General features: G+C 35.6%; 1 protein-coding gene across 1 annotated transcript; it reads right to left on the bottom strand.

The window, feature by feature from the left end:
* Positions 1-7,977: 7,977 nt before the first annotated feature.
* Positions 7,978-9,127, bottom strand: LOC110096576. The gene has a single exon (XM_020822595.2). It carries the CDS (start codon positions 8,745-8,747, stop codon positions 8,172-8,174), a length of 576 nt encoding a protein of 191 aa, XP_020678254.1. The 5' UTR covers positions 8,748-9,127; the 3' UTR covers positions 7,978-8,171.
* Between the last annotated feature and the right edge of the window lie 11,007 nt (positions 9,128-20,134).

Below are 20,134 nucleotides of genomic sequence, written 5' to 3'. Positions count from 1 at the left end.
GATGAAAATCATATACCTTTTGAGATTTTTGCATTTTGAGATTTTTAGATAAAAGAATATATAAGGGTATCTATATTTGACTAGACTCGAAAATTTGACCCGAAAATTTCGGGTTTGGGTTAACCCGAACCTGAACCAGGTCGGGTTTGGGTTAGGGATTTCGACCCGTTTGTAAAACCGGGTCAGTTTCGGGTTGATCCGAAAACCCAAAAGCAACCCAATTTGACCTGTTTTTAATTAATTTATGAGGGTTTTAAAAGATTGTTATGAAATAAGTAAAAGATATTTCTAAAAAATAATAAACATTATTACCCAAATTAAATTAATCTTGGTTTATTTTAACTTGATTGAAGTAAATCTTATCTTAATTTGATTTAGGTTTAAATAAATTAAATTAAATAAAAAAAAATTTGTAAAACATACTCGAAGTGGATCATGTTCGGGTTGACTTGGACCCGAAGCGAGTCGGGTTCGAAAACCGACCCATTTGCAAAAATGAGTCTGGTTCGGGTTGGGTCGAGTCGGTTCCAAAAATTAAATCATCAGTTTCTGGTTGGACCCAAACCCGACCCATGACATGATTTTAACAGCCCTAACAATATATATATATATCAATTGCTCACATTAAGATTTCCTAGTGATGAATTAATTTAGTAATAGCTTCCCATCAAGGCTTTCTCACCGACATTTTCTCTAAATTCTTAGAATGGAAACCCAATCTACATCTTGCACATAAGTGATTTTTTTAGAAAGGATCCTATGCAATACTAGCATATAATTAATTTTTTCTTGTTAAAGTGGCTTCCATAGATTTTTTAGTTAAGACCCTATATACCACTTGCCCTAACAGGTCTTCTTAATGAGGACACTATAATATTAGCTTCCCATAAAGGCTTGCTTAATAGTGTACCTTTATAAGGATTATAAGTGGAGACCCTATCTACTACTTGCCCAGAGGGGTGCTTTTAGTAAGGGTTGGTCCAACACTTACTTCCCATTGTAGCTATCTTTCCAACAAGCCTTCTAAGGATTTGACTTTCCATTTTGTTGTTTAAGTGTGCTACCTAAACTATCAATTATTGTATGGTTTAAGAAGGGTTTTAAAAAATTTCATATGTGCAAGAAGACTAAGAAAGATGTTGTCGGTACGGTTACCTAAGATGTATAGAAAAAAATATAGGGGGGAGAATTTATCTGATTATAGTTGTGCCCAAAATTTTAATTTGAACACCTTTTGATGATGCAACCACATTTTTCCTTAGTTTTGACATCCACTACTTATTCCCTATCGAGCGACTAGTGATACACTACATTTTGAGTCTTAGAACTTGCCGACATCTTGAAACAAAACTAAAGGAAACAAAAATTCATTAACCATTTGCCCTATTCATGGGGAATTGGGGCTGAGGCAAGAGATCTTTTGTTATGAACTTGAATGCATATAAACATATCTTTTTTTTTTTTTTTTTTTTTTTTTTTTTTTTTTTTTTTTTTTTTTTTTTGCAGGAATAGTGTTTCATCAACTCAAGCCAAAATTATAATGTCATTTTCCAGCATTAGACAAGAATGAGTAAGTATCCAAACACATATATTTATCCATAAAACATCTCAATAAAATGGTAAATGACAAACATAGATAATAAAAGCAATATTTATTTCATGTCTTTTATTACAGCCATTTACACTTACACTCACTGAAAAGGCTTTCTTGCCAAACAAAGGCTTAGAGATAAAAGAGTACATGGTTAATGACTGGATTAAAAAATGTATACATCTGGATTAAAAAAGGCATAAGCCGCAGGCAAGTTGGCCAAGAAAAAACTACTATAAAAAAGGTGCAAACCATTCAAACAAATACAGATGAACCTAAAGAGATGAAACATAAAAAAACATTTTGTTCTTTCAAATGAAATCATAAGAAATTATCATATTTGATTGAGTTGTTTTTCTGAGGTGCGAAGCAATGAAAAAGGCAGATTAAAGAAAAAATTTCTTCTTTCAAAAACTTTGACTTCTCCTCACTCCAAAATCTTTCCTTACATTCTCCAATTAAATGAGAATACAAGGAATTATACTTTCATACAATATCTTCATTTCATTCTATTTGCTACGCACCTTTTTTTCTAAATGCTCTATTTTCCAGTGGAATACCTAACTGTCTATGAGAGTAGCTCTGATAAGTAGAGTATAATTAGAAGAGAAATCTCAACTCCCATTTCATGCTACTTGTCACATGACATCTCTTATTCAAAGAAGTATCTTTCCAAAAAATACATCAAGATAACTTTATTTGCTCCAATTCTAGAATATAAACATCTCAATCATATTGGGAAACCTTAGAGAGAAGAATGACCACTCTGAGCCACTTGAGAAGGTGTATCGGCTCCTCAACCCTCTTAGTTAAAGAATCAGTCAGACATTAATCTTAGCCCTGCTTAACTGATACTACCACTGAGAAGGAGCAATATGCAAGACAATTCCCTGCAACACTCTATCGACCATTCTTTATGCTCTTCCCAACAGAGCATATGTAACAGCAGTTCTGTACATATCGTCCAGGCCGATCGAGGATCATCCTGGGACGATCAGTTCAGATTTTGTTCCAGATTCTGTACAGAAGATACAGGTTAATTTTCCTGTATGGATCGTCCAGGCCGATATGGGATCGTCCCGGGACGATCAGAGCATGGCACAAGTCAGAGAGAAGGGGTTTTTGAAAATTAATTATCTTCCTGGATCGTCCTACGAAATCATCCCAGGACGATGTGATTTTGGTCAAATCGTCCAGGACGATCGTGAGATCGGCCAGGCCGATCAGAAGGTTATTTAGCTGAAATCAGCTCATTTTGAAGAGAGAGAAAATCAAAATAAATATCTGAAATATTTTGAGGAGAGAGAAGGTCGAGGGCAAAATTGGAAAAGTTGATTTTTGGGCGACGCCTGGCCGTTTTCGTCCGTTGTGACAGTTCAGGAAATTGGTGTACGCAAGGTAAGGCACATTCCGTCTTTCTCAATTTTCAGAACGGAGAAGTTTGAACGAAATTTTCTGTCCGGATTTCATTTTCGTTAGCGAATTTCGTCCGTATTTTCCGATTGGTTCAGTTTTTACCGCGTAACTTTTGATATGTTTCTGAGGTGCCGAGTGTGCACGTTTTGATTATTTCTGAAGATTTTTGACCGGGTATTTTTGATTCTGCGGGGTTTTATTTTGACTGTAATTTCTGATGAAGTCTGATATTGTCTGGGCAGTAGAATAAAAGTCTTGCAATGTTGTTGTGAACATTCTGTGATAATTTGGTAATGTTTGATTTTTAGGAATTTTGTGTAAATTCCGTATACTGCCGTTATACCGTCGGATTTTCGTACGATTTCTGAATTTGTCCGGATTTTTTCTGAATTGAATTAATTATTCGTATGCTATTGGGAGCCATAAGGGGAAGGTGCTGTAAGCACAAGGGAGTTATAAGGGGAAGTTCTAAGAAGTTCTATAAAGTTCTGAAATTTTGTTTATCAGTTCTGTTCTTGTGCTATGAGCACAATTGGGAGCTATAAGGGGAAGTTCTGGTGCTGTATGCACAAGGGAGCTATAAGGGGAAGTTCTGATGCTGTATGCACAAGGGAGATATAAGGGGAAGTTCTGAAATCTGGAAGGAAGATCGGTTCTGAAATATTTGTCTGATTTGATTTGATTCTGATACGATTCTGTTCTGTTCTGATTTGATCTGATCTGTATGATTTCTGTTCTGATTTGTTCGGTACGATTCTGTTGATCTAATTTCTGTTCGGATTTCTGTCTGATGTGTTTGATGTGGATTATGAAGATTTTGATTGGAGGTTTGATGTCTTGCTGAGCTGTGTAGCTCATCCTTATTTTCTGCGTGGTTTTCAGGTTCTGGGAAAGGGAAGGAAGTCTTGGACTAGGAGTTCAGAGTCTGATCCAGTATAGGTATTTTGTGTTGACCTCGTTTTTCACTCAAGCACTTTCGATTGATTTAATCGAGCATCGTCGAACCCAATTCGAGCTCGAATCGACCCGACTCGAGCCGGAGCGGACTCGAACATGTTTGATTAGACTCGATTAATTTGATTTTATCGCGACTTACTCGATTTGATTTAAATTGATATTTATTTTGGACTCAATTTCGTGCGATCGATTTCGTTACGCCATCTTGAACCAAAATTGACTTGAATCAAGTCAAGATTAGACTCGTGCTTAGCCCAGTCTTAGCCAATTTCAATTTGATTCAACCTAATTTAAGTCTGGTTTGAGCCATTTGACTTTCTGAGTTTTTTTTGAATTCATTCTCTATATCAGGGAATTTTCTCAACGGTTGCGATTGCACAAAATCGTCGTTTCAGCTGAAATCCTGCGTCACAGTGATCCTCTGCGATTCAGGCAGGCATTGAGCAGCGAACAAGCTTCTTTCGGGACGATTTCGAAAGCCGAAGCGAGACGACGAGAGGCGGGCTTCTTCTTTCGGCATAGAAGTTTTGTTTTACCCAAAACGAAGCTCCAGGCTTCGGCATTCTCCCGAACTCCCTCTCACTCTCGCCCACGCCTTCTCCCTCTCTTCTCAGCTCTCTCCCTCTCTCTCGGTTGGTTCGCTCAACTCGCTCCCCCTCTCTTGGTGCTCTCCGTTCGCAGACACCCCGAGCCCCCTTCCCTCTTGTTTTCGCACAAGCCCAGGAACAGCTCAAAGCTCCAGTCGCCCTCCTCCTGCCCCCGTCCGACTTCAGCCAGGACCGAACCTAGCAGCACCCCGACGCCTCCCTGCTCCCGTCCTCCCTTGTTCGCACCGGACATTAGCCACCGACCTTGCTGTAGGAGGGCGAACCTGTGGTCTTCCCGACGCCACCTCTACTCTCCGACCCATACTCGACGACAGCCATCTGAACTCCCGCTTTCGGCCTCGCACGCCCGAACCGGAGCTGAAGCCGCTTGAACTCCGGCTTCCCTTGTGCGACCCAAACCCGACGCCAGCTCTAGCGATCCCGACGTCGTTCTCTCCAAAACCGGATTCCTCATTGTGAGTACCCTTCCTCTTCCTCTCCTCCTCCTATTTCTTCTTCCTTCTTCTCCCACTCCTTCTCTTCTTCCCTTGCCCTCATTCTTTCCCTCATCCAGCTGGTGCTTCTTCATCAAGATGAAATGGAAATAGTTTGATTTCTGTTGAGATTAGCTTGGCAAAGCCATTCCATATCATCTCTTGTCGTTTAGTTTCATTGATATTCATTTGAGCATCAAGTGATGTTTTAGCTCTTGTTGAAATATGGAAATGGTTGTTGCTAGCTATGGATGATTTTATGTGTGCAAGAATGAACGATTACCATGTCAAATTTATTCTTGATTTGTGCCATGTCTCTTAGAGTTCTAGGTGTGAATGACTTGGGATCATAAGAGGCTATGTTGAGCTTATATCAAAGTGTGCATGTTAAGTGTTTGTGCTAATGCTTAATATGGCATTTTGAGTTTTTTTTTTATGCTAAAAAGATGTGGTAAGCTAAGAAGATCTTGTTCTTATTTCACTGTGGTATAAATCTATGGATTATTAGAGGTATTGCCATATCTTTGTTCACAAACATGTGTATCTTGTTACCATTCATGTTTAAGGCTTACTACTTGAATATCACATGTCTATATTTGGAGAAGTTTAGATCTAAAAGCTTATTTCAATAATTCTAATTAGAATTTTTTTTACTTTTGTCAAGGCTTATGTCACAATAATCTCAAAGTTGTCTTTTGGAAATAAATGGCATGGTCGCCAAACCTTTAGTTTTAGGCCTTCATTTGCTTAAATATGGTAGGCTAACTATTGTCTTTAAGGGAAATTTTGATATCTTGGTTAATGACTCATGAAGCTAATGTCACACTATGATGTTGTCTTCAAGCTCAAAAGCATTTGTGCAAGCCACCTGGAGCCATTAACATATCAACAACTGATAGGTATATGCAATCTCCAACAGTCATCACAACAAGCCGAAGATGCTTTATCTCACGGAATGGAAGCGTTACAGCTGAACCAAATGGCAATTTCCATAAGCAAGCTTGGAACACTTGAAAATTTCCTTCGACGGGCTGATCTTCTACGGCAGCAGACATTGCAGCAGATGCATCGAATATTGAGTACTTATCAGGCAGCTCGAACTCTTCTAAACGGGGCGACTGACATCGGGTGGAAGTATCCAGGTTGGTTTAGCCAACCAAACCCGCCTCCTTATTGTGGCAAATCAGACATCTTCCTATGAGCTTGAAGTTCCTCCTACCCCGGTAGTATGACGCCGGAGCTGAGCTGATTTATCCGATTAAACTTCAGGCTATATTAAGTCAATTTGGTAGTTATAGGGCTATATAGATGTAATGCTTTCTTTTGTTGGTGTAGCCTAGTATGTTGCTTCTTTTGGCTATAAATACCTTGCCATTGCTTGTAAGAAGGGAGTTTTTGGAAATTAATAAAATTAGAGTTTTACTCTTTGTGTGAATTCCTGTATCCTAAGAGTGATTCTTAGGTGGTGGATTCTTGCTCCAAGGAGTTCCTGGAGTGGAGACCGGCGACCGCCACCGGATCGTCGACGTGGATTCGTCGAGCCCCCTCCGGTCCGGTGTCAATTAGCCTGATGATGAACATTTTAAAATTGCTCACCTATATTATGTTAATGAGGATGTGAGAGAGGAGCTTTGTCATTTTGAGATGATATCCTTTGTTGGCCAGCTTCCACTAGTATTTGCATGATTCGTGCTTGTAGATCCTCCATCCTTCGAATTTGAGTCTCTAAGGAATAAGGTTCTCCCCTTGAGTGATATGACATCCATGATTGATAGATGAGAACATAGTTCGATATGTGTTGGAGCGAGAAGGTATATTTTTGGCGTTACTTTGATCAGCCATTGAAGAAGAATTATTGGGAATGTTTCCCACATAAGGCGCCAAACTGTTATGGACTGAGAAATATGTGGGGGTAAAGTGAAAAGAATACACGTCTTAATAATGCACTAAAGTTCAGGTCAGAAACTGTTTAAAGAGAAAACACCATGATTTTTACGTGAAAAATCCTGAAAAAGGGAAAAACCATGGTGCTCTGCCTAATTGAAATGGTTACACTAGAATTTGGATAGATTATAAATGTCAATCCATTCTCCAACCTGAGGAGAGAGAGAATACAATGTGTTGAAAAGTTCTACCAATTTTCAAACATATATTCTTGGTGTAAAAGTCTGGTGATAATCACGAAGAACTTCGACGATGGTTGAGAAGAACTCAAGTTGTGGTCGAGAATAACTTCGGCGGTGGTTGAGAAGAACTCCAGTGGTGGTTAAGAAGAACTTCAGCAATGGAGAAGAAATCCGGCGGTTGGGAAGAACGTCGGTGGCCGGGAAGAAATCCGATGGTGATCGACGACAAGGGAGCTCTCCAAGTTTTCTCCTTTTTTTCTCCTTTCTTCCCTCTCTTTTTCTTCCTTATATGAAGAAGTGGGGGTCTATTTATAATTTTTTTTAGAGTGGCATGGCTTGTAAAAATATATAAGATCAAGGTCTAGCTGGGAGTATTATAGTGGATGATTGATATCGACCCTCGAGCATTAATGTGCCTTAATGATATCCAAATTAAAAGATTTTGGGCTTGTTGAGCCGCTTGATTTGACTATAAGAACACCATATTCGGGAATCATTTGGTTATCCAATTAATGCTTTGACACTTGATTTGGTCTTGTTTGGGCTCGGATTGAACCGATTTTGATAACATTGGATTTGTCTTATTGAGTTGTTCTATTTGACTATAATTTTGTTGAAGTCAGAGCTTAGATGATTCTTATTTCAATTTTAAGAGTTACTTGCATGGATATGCCTCGAGATTCATGCCCGATCAAGTAATTTTTTTCTTAAATATCAAATATATTTTATAAAAATATTTGAACGCCAAAATCTAAGTTAAAAGAAATAAAAAAAAAATTGAAAAAAATCAAACTAATAATAAAAAGTTCATAATCGGCCACGACTTATTAAATTTTTATTTATTTTCTTTATTTTCCTTCCATTCAAATAAAAATTCTTTTAAAAATGTAAATAACGATAATACCGTTCATGTTCACAATTTACATTATTTTAGGATGTGATCTCTTTTATTTCCCAGCGACAGTGGGTAGGGCTTCGTTACTGCTCCGTTAAGGCGCCGTTAGAGATCATCCTTCTGCGACAAGCTTCGCCAGAACCCTCTGCCGCAAAATTTAGACCAGACCTCCTTCTCAAACTCGACGACCTCCGACGTCGGCGACCTCGCCGGCCAAGTATTGCCGATAACCATCATAACACTTCCTTGGGTACCGGTAAACTCCACAAACCCGTCGTCGGTGACCGATCCGCTCTTGGAGGATCCGCTGCTACAACCACTGTTGGATCCGGATCCGGATTCAAGAATCTCCGCCTTTTTCTTCGCCCGCCGGGTTAATATCCGCTTCTGAACCGCCCGGCAGCAGAGGCCTGCCGGAAGCCTCACGGCAGCGAGGAAAAAGAGGTTCGCTAGGCCGCACGGGCAGCAACAGAAGATGGCCGCGCACTCCGCCATCTTCCCTCCTGCGATCTCCGCGAATCGAACGTTTTTCCTCTTCGGATCCTTCAGGATCGCCGCCTGCTGCCGATTGCGGTGCGGAGGCGGCGGCGCTGTAGGCGCGATCGCTGGCGAGGAAATCCTGATCGCACTGCTATCGATTCGCTTGGTTTCATCAGGGCGATGACAGGAATTCCGCCCCATTCTCCACCTGCGATCAAACCCGCCGACCGGGGGCGATCATCCTTGAAGTCACGATTAGCAGTACATATTCTCTGCTTGGTTTCTTCTCACTTGCCTAAATATGGTGACGGGTAGCGGATCACCGGAAAAGGGGGAGGAATATTCCGGTGAACTGCGGAGAGCAAGTGGAGGCGAGAGAGAAAGATACGGCGGGGGCGCGATAAATCGGATTTGAACTCTTAATTAATAAGTTTTAGAGGATCGAAACCAGAATTTTTGACTAAAACTGTTTCTCTTTTGTTTAGAACTTTGATTAGGTTTTTATATTGTTAAGCAGACAAAGCGAGGAAGCAATTATCTTTGGGGTTTAACCTACTTAGTTTATTTTTAATAAAAAAAGACCAAATTAGAAATTTATTTATTAAAATAACCAATAATTGTTGCTCAATTTAGTATAAATGCCTAAATTAGGTGTTTCTGGATAACATAGATATATTACAATTTGGATTAAAAATATTGTGTAGCACACATGGATAAGATGGTAATATAATTAATAAAATACATAAATAATATAGTTTATTTTGGTCTATTGGTTGGGTGCTTCGGCTATCAACTAAGAGGTCTTGAGTTCGAGTCTTGCGTATGTGATGTGTGTGTGTGAGCTTGTCGTCAACATGAATTTAAAATACAATGCAGACATCGGGACGTTAAATGAAGGGACTAATGATATCCTAATCTTATATTTGGTCTGCACGACCATAAGAGAATGTTCAATTTGATCTATACGAAATGGCTCATAATTTTTTCAAAATAGTAATTTTACTCGGTGAAGTTTCGCAATGATTGGACAAATATCTTCATGTTGATGATTTTGATGTTAAAACATAAGAGGTAGTTATACATCACAAAAAAATCTTCTCCTTCAAGCATAAATTTCAAGGCAATATTAAGATAATAAATATTCAAAATTATATATATTTTTTAAATTTGATTTTAGGAAACTTAGAGTTAAACTGAACATCTTGACAAGGCAAACTCATCAACATTAATATTAATTTGATCCAATTTCAAATGTGCATAAATCAACCACTTTAAACATAATTAATTTGGCATATTAATTAGATGAACAAACAATCTTCAATTCTTGTGTGCATATAATCAAATAAGGCATCTCGACATGATAAGTGAAATGACCTTTAAAGAACTTAGTTTTGACATTATTAAGCCAATTAAATGCTAAAAAAATAGTATATGATAAAGGGGATCAATATTAGCTATTCGATAGTGTTCCAAACATTTGCAATATTTACAGAGCATGCAACTTTAAAATATTATAACTAGACCCTTACTTTCAATATGATGGCGACCATAAACTTAACATTCAATACATCATAGAGGATTGAAGAATTCTGGAGCTCCATGAGACCACTGCCTAATTGTCGTTGTTGGAAAACCACTTAGCTAATGTCATTGGACCACCACCCGACCACTGCTATTGAAAGAACACTCAATAATCACCATCGTACCACCAACCAATCATCTCATTTGGGCACCACCTTATTGCCTTTGCCAAACAACTATCTTACCACCACCCTTGGACTATCCCTTGACCATGGTTGTTAGACCATTACTAAATCATCAACAAATTACATCAAACTAACATCGTCTAACCACCGAAGGACCATAGGTTCTTCATCACTATCATCTGTCTATGGCCCTTTAATCGCTATTACTCGATTGTAATTGTCTGACCTCCATCACCCAACTTTAGTTCACCAACTATTGTCATGCTATTATGGTTGTTCGACAACCATCACTAGACTATGATCTCTCTATTAAGGTCTTATGACCATTATCATTCAACTATGGTCCTCTGACTACTATCACCTAACTACAACTTTCCAAATATCATTATCCGACTATGATCTTTAAACCAATATTATCTAACTACGATTCTCGAACCAGTATCGCTATCGCCCAACTATGATATCTTCCATTGTAGAGTCAATCCTCTATAGTTAATACAGATTACATTGTATCAACGCTTCGTCCAATTACAAGGAAGTACATCATTTGTTATGAACAACATATGAAAGGTTGGAAGATAACTTCATATTGATTAGGCTCCATGATTTATTTTTTTTTTTAGGGTTTCTCATATTAAAATTTTGATGTCTACTATATTCTTTTTTATTATATTTGTCTGTGCCAAGTCTTTGTAAAATCCAGGGCACAAAAATTCTCGCTATCACCAAGAATTTCTAACACACAATAATTCGATACCATTTATAATTTTTTTACATACCATAAATACTATTTTAATAATACTAGTTCAACTCATCTTTCATATATTGCTTAGCCAATTTGTAATCCTCCACCAGTCTTAGTGGGCTTAAATTAAACTTCCCTTATTGATATACCACATGGTCTTATAAGAGATAAATTATGATATTTTATTCAAAAGGAATTCTCTTTGAGATAAAATAATCAATTTACTCCTTATCATAACTTTTAAGAGTCTTCATCTCTAATTTATATAATGCTTAGTGGAATTTAAGTTGCTAATAATTGATCTGTATGATGAAACTTCTAACTCATATAAGCATATTGATCACTATAAGACTATTTGTGTATATTCAATAAATGTATGATGCAGTCTTTTACCAAGTCTTCTTTATAGTTCTTGAGCGATAAGCTTGTACTTGGTTATACTTAGGAGTGTCAAAATTGGGTTTTGGGTTGAATTCGAAACTAACCTCGGTTCAAATGAGTTGACCCAAACCCGACCTGATTTTGCAAACGAGTTGAAAACATGAACTCGGACCCGACCCGTAAGGTTACTGGGTCAACCCGACTCGTCACGGTTTTGTAAACACGGATTGTATCGACGGCTGATGGCGGGGCTCATGTCGATGGTGGCAGGCGAGGCCAGCATGGCACGTAAAAACTTTGGTGTCTTTTATGAACGCTACACCCTCTCACTTATCTGATTGTGTGCTGGATCTTCGTACAACGCTAAGACGTTAAACTATATATTTCTCTACCGCCGCGAATATTCCAGGACGCAACAATATTCATCTAAAAATTTTATAACTAGTTTAACTAAAATTTGATCTCGATATTATCATCTAATTTTTTTTCTGCGTTCAAAGAATATGCTGAAAGAATATTCCTATATGACAAATATTAGCTAATCTTGTAAGGGGACCACTCGATTGTTTCGAATTAGAAGACATAATTAATTTATTGTTAAGGGCTTCCTAACACACCAACTTGAATAATAAATATATAAGTTTTTGGCTTTAAGCAATCATTACTACTGTATTTTTGCGCATTTTATATTCATCATTCAAGCCTTGTTGGAGATAATTTTCTTATTATTTTATTTTTTAGATTGTAATTATAATTTCAGTTCAGCTATAATATTTTTATTATTTTAAGAATTTTTTGTGGTAGGAATTTGCTTTTTAAAATGAATTTTAAAAAAGCTACTCATCTTTATTAAAAATTATAGTCATCTCAAACAAATTCTAAGTTTTCATTTGAAGTAGTTATTTTATTGCTTTCTATAGCGATTTTTTAGCTCTTTTTTTGCTAATAAAGAAAAAGCTGTGGCTTAAAGCAGTCTCAAATGAAGCTTAAGGCTTCGTTTTGGACGGCTTTTTTATTGCTTTCTAAAACGGAGTTTTAGTACAAAAATAAAAAAAATTTGTACTAAAACTCCGTTTTAGAAAGCAGTAAAAAGCTGTCCCAAACGAAGCCTAAGTGTCTGTTTGGGACGGCTGCAGCATTTTTGAAAATTGGTTATGAAGTTATTGTGGACAAAATAATTTCTCTAATATAGTTGAAAAAAATAGTTTTTAACGGCTGAAATTTCTGAAAATTTGTGAAATAGCCGTTGCCAAATGGATTTTTTTTTTTGAAAAAACTAAACAATAAAAAAACTATCTCAAACATACCTTAAGGCTTCATTTGGGATGACTTTCTCATTGCTTTTAAAAGTAGATTTCTAGTAAAAAATTTCTTAATCTAAAAATTTTTATTCTAAAAAGTTGTTTTAAAAAGCAGTAATAAAACCGTTCCGAAAGAAGTCTAAGGCTTCGTTTGTGACGGCTTTTTTACCACTTCGTAAAATAACTTTTTAGTATGAAAAAATTTATTTTTATACTAAAAAGTTATTTCAAGAAGCAGTCTCCTCCGGAATAGTCTGATAATTATTTTAGGGCAACTGAGGGGACAAAGAGGCAGGAAGCACACTCTTCTTGTCTCCTAATAATTTTCTAATAAGAACCTCATAAATTCAGTAATTATATTTTTGTTTAATGGAAAATGCACAAATTGATCAACACCGCTGAATGTTGAATTTTTATTATATCTAGTGAACGTACGCAGAGGAACGTTTGGTTTTAGGCAAAAAAGCGCCTGTAAAATAAAAGTTCCTGAATGTTGGAGTGAATCTCTTAATTGTGATCATTTGTAACTAAAAATTTAATTTAGACCTCCCTAAAACATTAATTTACACCGTAGTGGTTGGCGGAGATCTTTTCTGTAAATCTCTCTCTCTCTATACACACGAAAAAACTGTTTGTAGAAAACTAACTCACTAAGAATTAGCCTTAGATAGAATCCTTATTTAATCTTTGTTTCTCTTAATAAGAGTTATGAAAAGCAATTCAATAATTTTTTTGCTGCATTTCAAAAAATTCACAACATTGAAAAAAGAGAAATTTTAAGATTTTAATGTGAAGATCATTGACATATATGATAAAAGAGGGTTACAATGAACACCACGGGGCTTAGCTTAGTTAAATTAAATCCATTGATGTACATCATTGTTCACAAATGATGCCCTTGCTCGTAATTATGGAATGTGTTAATACAATATAGCTAATATAAGGTGCATAGAACGTATTCTATGATGGAAATTGAAAGAGCTATGTGACATGAGAATTATCTTTAAGAGATTGTTTGTCGTTTATGTGTTAGTTCTCCTTTGTGGAGTGGAGAATAAAGACCTAAAAAAAATCCAGCTTAAATCTTAGTATTAATATAAGGAGTTAGATTTGTTGTTAACAATCTGTAATGACCTTATAAGCCATGGCATGCATTAATAAAGTTGGGGATGATGGGAGACATAGTCAACGACCTTTGTTCTAATTAGATAACAACGGTCATGAGATTGTAATGAAGTGACATCAATTAGATGGCCATGATCAGAGGACTATAATAGTCCAAGAGTGGGGAAGAGATCTTCTTCTTCCCAAAACTTCCCTTAAGATAAACTTTGAATCCGAAGGTACTAAGATGCAAGCTTGCCTGAGAAACCATGTGAAACCACCTCCACACTCACTTAAAACCCACAAGGATTTCTCCCTCTTAAACTCCACCATTTCCTCTCTCCCTTTCAAGGCTCTCTTCAAGTTTTCTCTAGAAGAAAAACAACTCAATGCATGCCAAAGACACTTACAATGTCTTTGGAGAAAGCTTAAATAGAGGGCTTCAAAAATTCTAAAAACATAATTCTGGCGACAAAGTTCTTCTAGTACGATCGTCGGATCGTCCAGTATAATGTGCTTAAATAAATGGCTTCAGAAAACCCTAAAAACACAATTCTAACTCTAAATATTATCCTAAACGATCGCTGGATCATCCAGTACGATGTGTAGAATTTGACCTACTAGTCCTGGATGATCTCTGGATAATCCAGTACGATCAGTTCAAATTTGTACAGATCCTCCATTAACATATATGGGATTGTCTTGGATGATTAGAAGAAAAATTATGATATTTCGTCTGGGACGATCAAGTGTCATCCCATATACCTCTCGAGTTGTCAAGTACGATCTTTACGGATCATTTTGAATGATCAGATTGAATAAATTAACCATAATGAATCTCCTAATCACATAATCAATTTAGGCATGATTGTCATAAATCATCCAATATGATGTACATCATCCTGGACAATTAGAATAAAATATGAAATTCAAAATCTTGTCTAAATTATGATTGACGGCTATTTTTCATGATTATAATTGATTGTCCTGGATGATTAGTTAGATGAGTTGATCATACAGTACGATTAGTTTAAAAATTAAATTTCTCATTTTGACTCAATCTCACTCCCCCTAAATGTTTGTGTGCATGGTCACCAAGCAAAACATTCACCCTTACAGGACTTGACTTAAGAAATAAAAAATATATCAATGAATATTACAATATCTTTACACCATAACTTATTCTACCCATTCTTTAGCTTTGAATATTCATTGGATGGTGCATGTGTTCCTAAAATGTTATTATACACAAACAAAAATACATTACAAATATAAGTAGACAACATGATGTAAGCCATAATATTTGTTATCATAAAAAACATAAACTAGTGAGTTTGAGTTGCAATAGAAATTATATGCAATTGAATATAGTTATATGATTCCCATTTTAGGGATTATATAAATTTGGTGTCCTAAGGGGATAGTTAAAACCCAATAATTGAGTTCTATCTTAATAGTGATAAATCAATAGCCAAATGTAATTAGTCTTGGGATTGTGGCGACGATCGATTGTCTATGGTGGTCGTCAGTGATGATCAATAGAAATTGCTATAGAGTTCTTTAGCTCTTGAACATCCACTCCATGTAGAAAATGGGGTCATGTCATCCATATAGCCTTTTTGAGAGAGGCATTTTAGTAAATTTGATCATAATAAAAAAAAATTCATTGTATGATCCATATTAATCTCCTTGATCATAAATCATTTATGAAATATATGATTGCCTTATTGATACCATAATCAAATAATATTTGGCTCATTAGATTGTCTTATCGAGCGGCTTGATTTGCCTATGCAATATATACAGACTATTTGGTCTCTCAATTAATGTTCAAAAGTTTTTAAATAGATTTCATCTGTATGATTGAAGCTCATTACCAGATCATATATATATAATACCGAAATACTAATATGACGTCGAATTAAGGAATTCAGGCTTCATTTGGGACGACTTTCTTATTGTTTTTTAAACCAATTTTTAATATAAAAATTAAAATTTTGTACTATAAAATTACTTTAAGAAGCAGTAAAAAAATTATTCCAAATGACACGTTAACCTTAAACTTTGACAACTAATTTTAAAATCTTCATCAAAACTAGCTGTCACCAAGCAGAAAAGCAAATTAAATTCCACAATATAAGGATGACACAGCTAGTCTTCTGATTCATCTTCTCCCTTAATTGTGCTTGAATTGACATTAGAAAGAATTAAAGATGTCATTCTCAATAATATCTACAGATTAATTAAAAAACAAGCCACATGTACAGCTTGAATCTTATGTGGAAAAATATGTAAGCATTCACATTAAAAGTTGTTTGTTTGTTCAAATCTTTCAATGAGGCCATAATGAATGAGGTTGCCGAAAATCAAAGCAATATCAAACAGTCTGAGCGTCAGGAATTTAATACATTAATGGCAGCTGAAAACTACTCGGTATTGAATAGACTACTTTTCGACAACTTTTTAGGATAAAAATTTTCATTTTTTAATAAAAAATACTTTAAAAATGATAAAAAAAGTCGTCTCAAATAAAATTTTAATCCTAAATTTACTCATAATACATAATTTATTATTATTATTATTATTATTATTATTATTATTTTATATGCAAATTATATATATTCAGTGGTTTGACCAATTACTTATTTGTTATGATTTGTGGTCAAGCTTTGAAAATCTTTGGTGATTTTTCTAGATTTTTTTTGTTTACTATTTTGTTTAAATATTTTTTTTATTATAGATTATGGAAGTATATGTCTCTGTTAAAGGGTTGTTGTGAGAAATTTTTTTTAAAAAAAAATCACTTAAAAAACCAGTTCGCATTACATAAATTTGTTAAAAGCAACGAGAAATCGAGTTCATCGGATAATCTGAACCCAACTTGCCAATTAAACAAATCAAAATTCTAGACCTGAACCCTACCTATTTATGAAACACATCAATCCAAATCTAAGGTTTCGTTTGCGACCGTTTTTTATTGCCGCTTTCTAAAATAACTTTATTTTTTTATTAGAAAGCCGCTTTAAAAAACAGTAAGAAAACTATCACAAATAAAACATGAAATTTTTAATTCAAATAAAACTCAAATTATCGAATCAGATCATTTATTGACACCCCTATTTAAGTCGGCTAAAGTTTTGTTTGAGATAATTTTTTTTTTCAATTTTGTAGCTTTTTAATATAAATTTTTTTTTAAACTAAAAATTTTTATAGTAAAAAACATATTTTTTAATAAATAATAAAAATTATGTGCAAAACGGAACCAAAATCTTCTGATCTGAAATAAAATCTGAGCCTCGGTACTTTCAAGGATCATTCTCCACTTATTAAGTGCGGCAGTAACTATCACCGTTTGTATTAGTAAATATGTCTCAAGCTGAATGCTTTACGTCAATTTCTCAACTAACGTAGAAACGTTCAAAAACCTTTAATGTCCAAATCATTTGAAAATAGTAGCCTTTGCGTGGAGATATTATTTTGTGCGAAGTTTGTGCATAGAGTTATATTTGAATTGTGGGATATATAATATATACATAATGTATGTAGAATTACGTATGGACTCCGCACGTAAAAACTCCATCTTTTTGTGGAACTTTTATTTGGTCCGGTCACAGGACGTAGCTCTACGTTCGGCCGCCAGTAGAATCGCGCCACACGTTCTCATTATTTACCGCGCGCCCCGACAACCAGACCCGGAACGGACCCAGGATGGCTCGGTATTTCTCGATTTTGCTAGGTATTACTCGGTATTGCTCCGTATTGGTCGATTTTGCTCGGCAATAACCAATACCGAGCAATACCGGCAAATACCGAGGAATACCGAGTTGTACCGAGTTTTTCTAAAAAACTCGGCACAACTCGTATTCTTTAGTAGTTTAAATAATTTTTGTATGTTTATCCATATTTAAAAGTTAAATTTTATTAAATTTTTATCTTTCTACTGTGTCAATAATCCTAGTCATCTGCTGGATAATGTGAGGCCTGAATCTGATCCCCCATTTGGCTGTTCCTACTCTTAAGCAGAAACCAACCCTTTTTATATAGGATGGGCAAAATTTTAAGTAATTAAATAATACAAATAATAGTAATAATATGTAAAATTAGTATTTTTAGAGAAAAATATAAAGAATCAGTATGTAAGAGTGTGAAATGTTACTAGTTTAAATATAATTAATTTGTTAATTCAGTTAAAGTAGAGGGTTAACTTGGTCATTTTTTGGTGAGAATTGTGCAAACTGGTAAATTGGGGGTGGACAAACTCCTATAAATTAGCATCTTTTTAAGTTTTTTTTTTTTTTTTTTTTGTGGGGATTTGTTCTCTATAAATCTAATGTGGTACGTATCGCCCTTAGTTGTTGGCATATGTTAGATATGAACATGTTAGTAGATGATATCAGACCTTATGGCAGGTAGTAAGCAAGTGGCTAAGAACATTGACAAGCATGGAGAGTAAACAAGGGAATTTAAGAGTGGGAGAGAATCTAAGAGATACTCAGAGAATTATAGCTTTTAAATTGACAGAGTTTTCACTATTGGAAGCAAGAAAAAGAAGTCATTCTAATTTGTTCCACATGACCTATTATTTATAGGGTCATGGGGGTTACGAGAAAGACTATATAAAGAGAAAAATTAAAAAGGAATAATGCTACATAGTGTATATATATATATATATATATAGATATATATAATGCTATAGACACATGTCCCCCACTAATTAGTTGAGGGAGACTGAGGGTCGTGGAGTTTCGGCATTTGTGTTTAGGTGAGCTTAGTAATGCTAAATGTGTGGTAGGTGAGTACCACAGTGTGGGTGAGCTTGGCGAGCTTGGTAATGCTAAATAAGAAGGAGAATATTTACAAGCAAGTTCCAAGGAAGAAATGCTTGAGTGCTCTAGTAGTTTTTTTTTTTGACCTATGCTGAGCATCAGACTTCCTAAATGAGCAAGTAAGAAATATGGGATTGCATACAAGATTGGATTAGTGGTCGGTCAATCATAGTAGGGCTAACTAAGGTCTTTTGGAGTGGGTGTTTTCCCATAGCTGAGTTTGGTTGAGGGGATAGTTGCCCGGTAATGGAGCGAGTGATTGATAGTGGAGTCCTACATGTGGTGAGCACCAAGTTGCCGAATTGGCAAGAAATATTTTTTGTATACTAAAGCTCTCAGATTGCCATAGTCTAAGCATTATCAATTGAACAACACCATCAAATCACCATTGCTTGAGCACCCCCATTGGATTAATGTCATTTAGCCACAACTATTAGAAACTTTTCATATTAATACTATCATCATATCACCATAATCATTGTTTTTGCACAACTACGATCCTTCAGCTGTCATTGCCCGATTAGAATCCTTTGATTGTTTGATTATTGGCCTTCGATCATCACCACCATTTCCTAATTATGTAACATAGTCTCTTATGATCTCTCGACCAATGTTAGCCAATCTTGATCCTTTGACCATCATCACCTAACTATGATATTCTAATTATCGTTGCATATTAACAATCTCTTGATCATTGTTGCCCAACTATGGAATCTCAACAACCATGATCAAACTGTCGACCATCTTAGCCAACTATGATCTTCTGACCATCGTCACTTGACTATGGGCATTTAACAACCATCACTTGACTAAGGTCCTTCAACCATTATTTGATTACAGTTTTTTGACCTTCATCGTTCAACTAAGATTTCTCGATTACTGCTGCCTAACTATGGTGTCCCGATCATCATTACTAGATTACAATCCTCTAATTATCATCACCTGATTACATATCTTTGGCAATTGTCGCTCGACTATGATCCTCAAATCACTATGATTTCATAATGATCATTTGGTCTCCATTGGTCAACTATAATCTCCCCAACATTATTGCCTGGTTACAATCTCCCTAACCATTATTGCCAGAATACACCGACACCCTTCAACTTTGTCACATGTCGTTATCAATAATATTGATACATGCCCAATGCTTATTAGACCAATGCATGTCATTAACACTAATACTGACGCACGATGACTTTGTCACTTGTAGCCTCCACCAACATCAATGCACCCTTTTTCCTATATGAATCATGAAGTCAATGCCATGACTTATATATTAGATTTCTTAGTCTCTAGTCTCCTCTCTTTAAATGAGAATAATAAAATAAATAACAAATGATCTCCTAAAGGCAGCATCAATGCCTCAAGGCAGCATCAATGCCTCAAGGCTTTTATAACTTTCACCATATAATTAATCATATACCATTGTATTAATTTCTTTCCTAATAATGGGGCATTTTTTGTAATTAATTATATATATTAGCATAATCATTTTAACTAGATCAGACATTATAGTATTTAT

The sequence above is a fragment of the Dendrobium catenatum genome, unplaced genomic scaffold (genome assembly GCF_001605985.2).
Source record: "Dendrobium catenatum unplaced genomic scaffold, ASM160598v2 fragScaff_scaffold_617, whole genome shotgun sequence".
Classification (NCBI taxonomy): domain Eukaryota; kingdom Viridiplantae; phylum Streptophyta; class Magnoliopsida; order Asparagales; family Orchidaceae; genus Dendrobium; species Dendrobium catenatum.
Note: the sequence above shows the minus strand (reverse complement) of the source record. Positions and strands in the feature narration are given on the sequence as shown.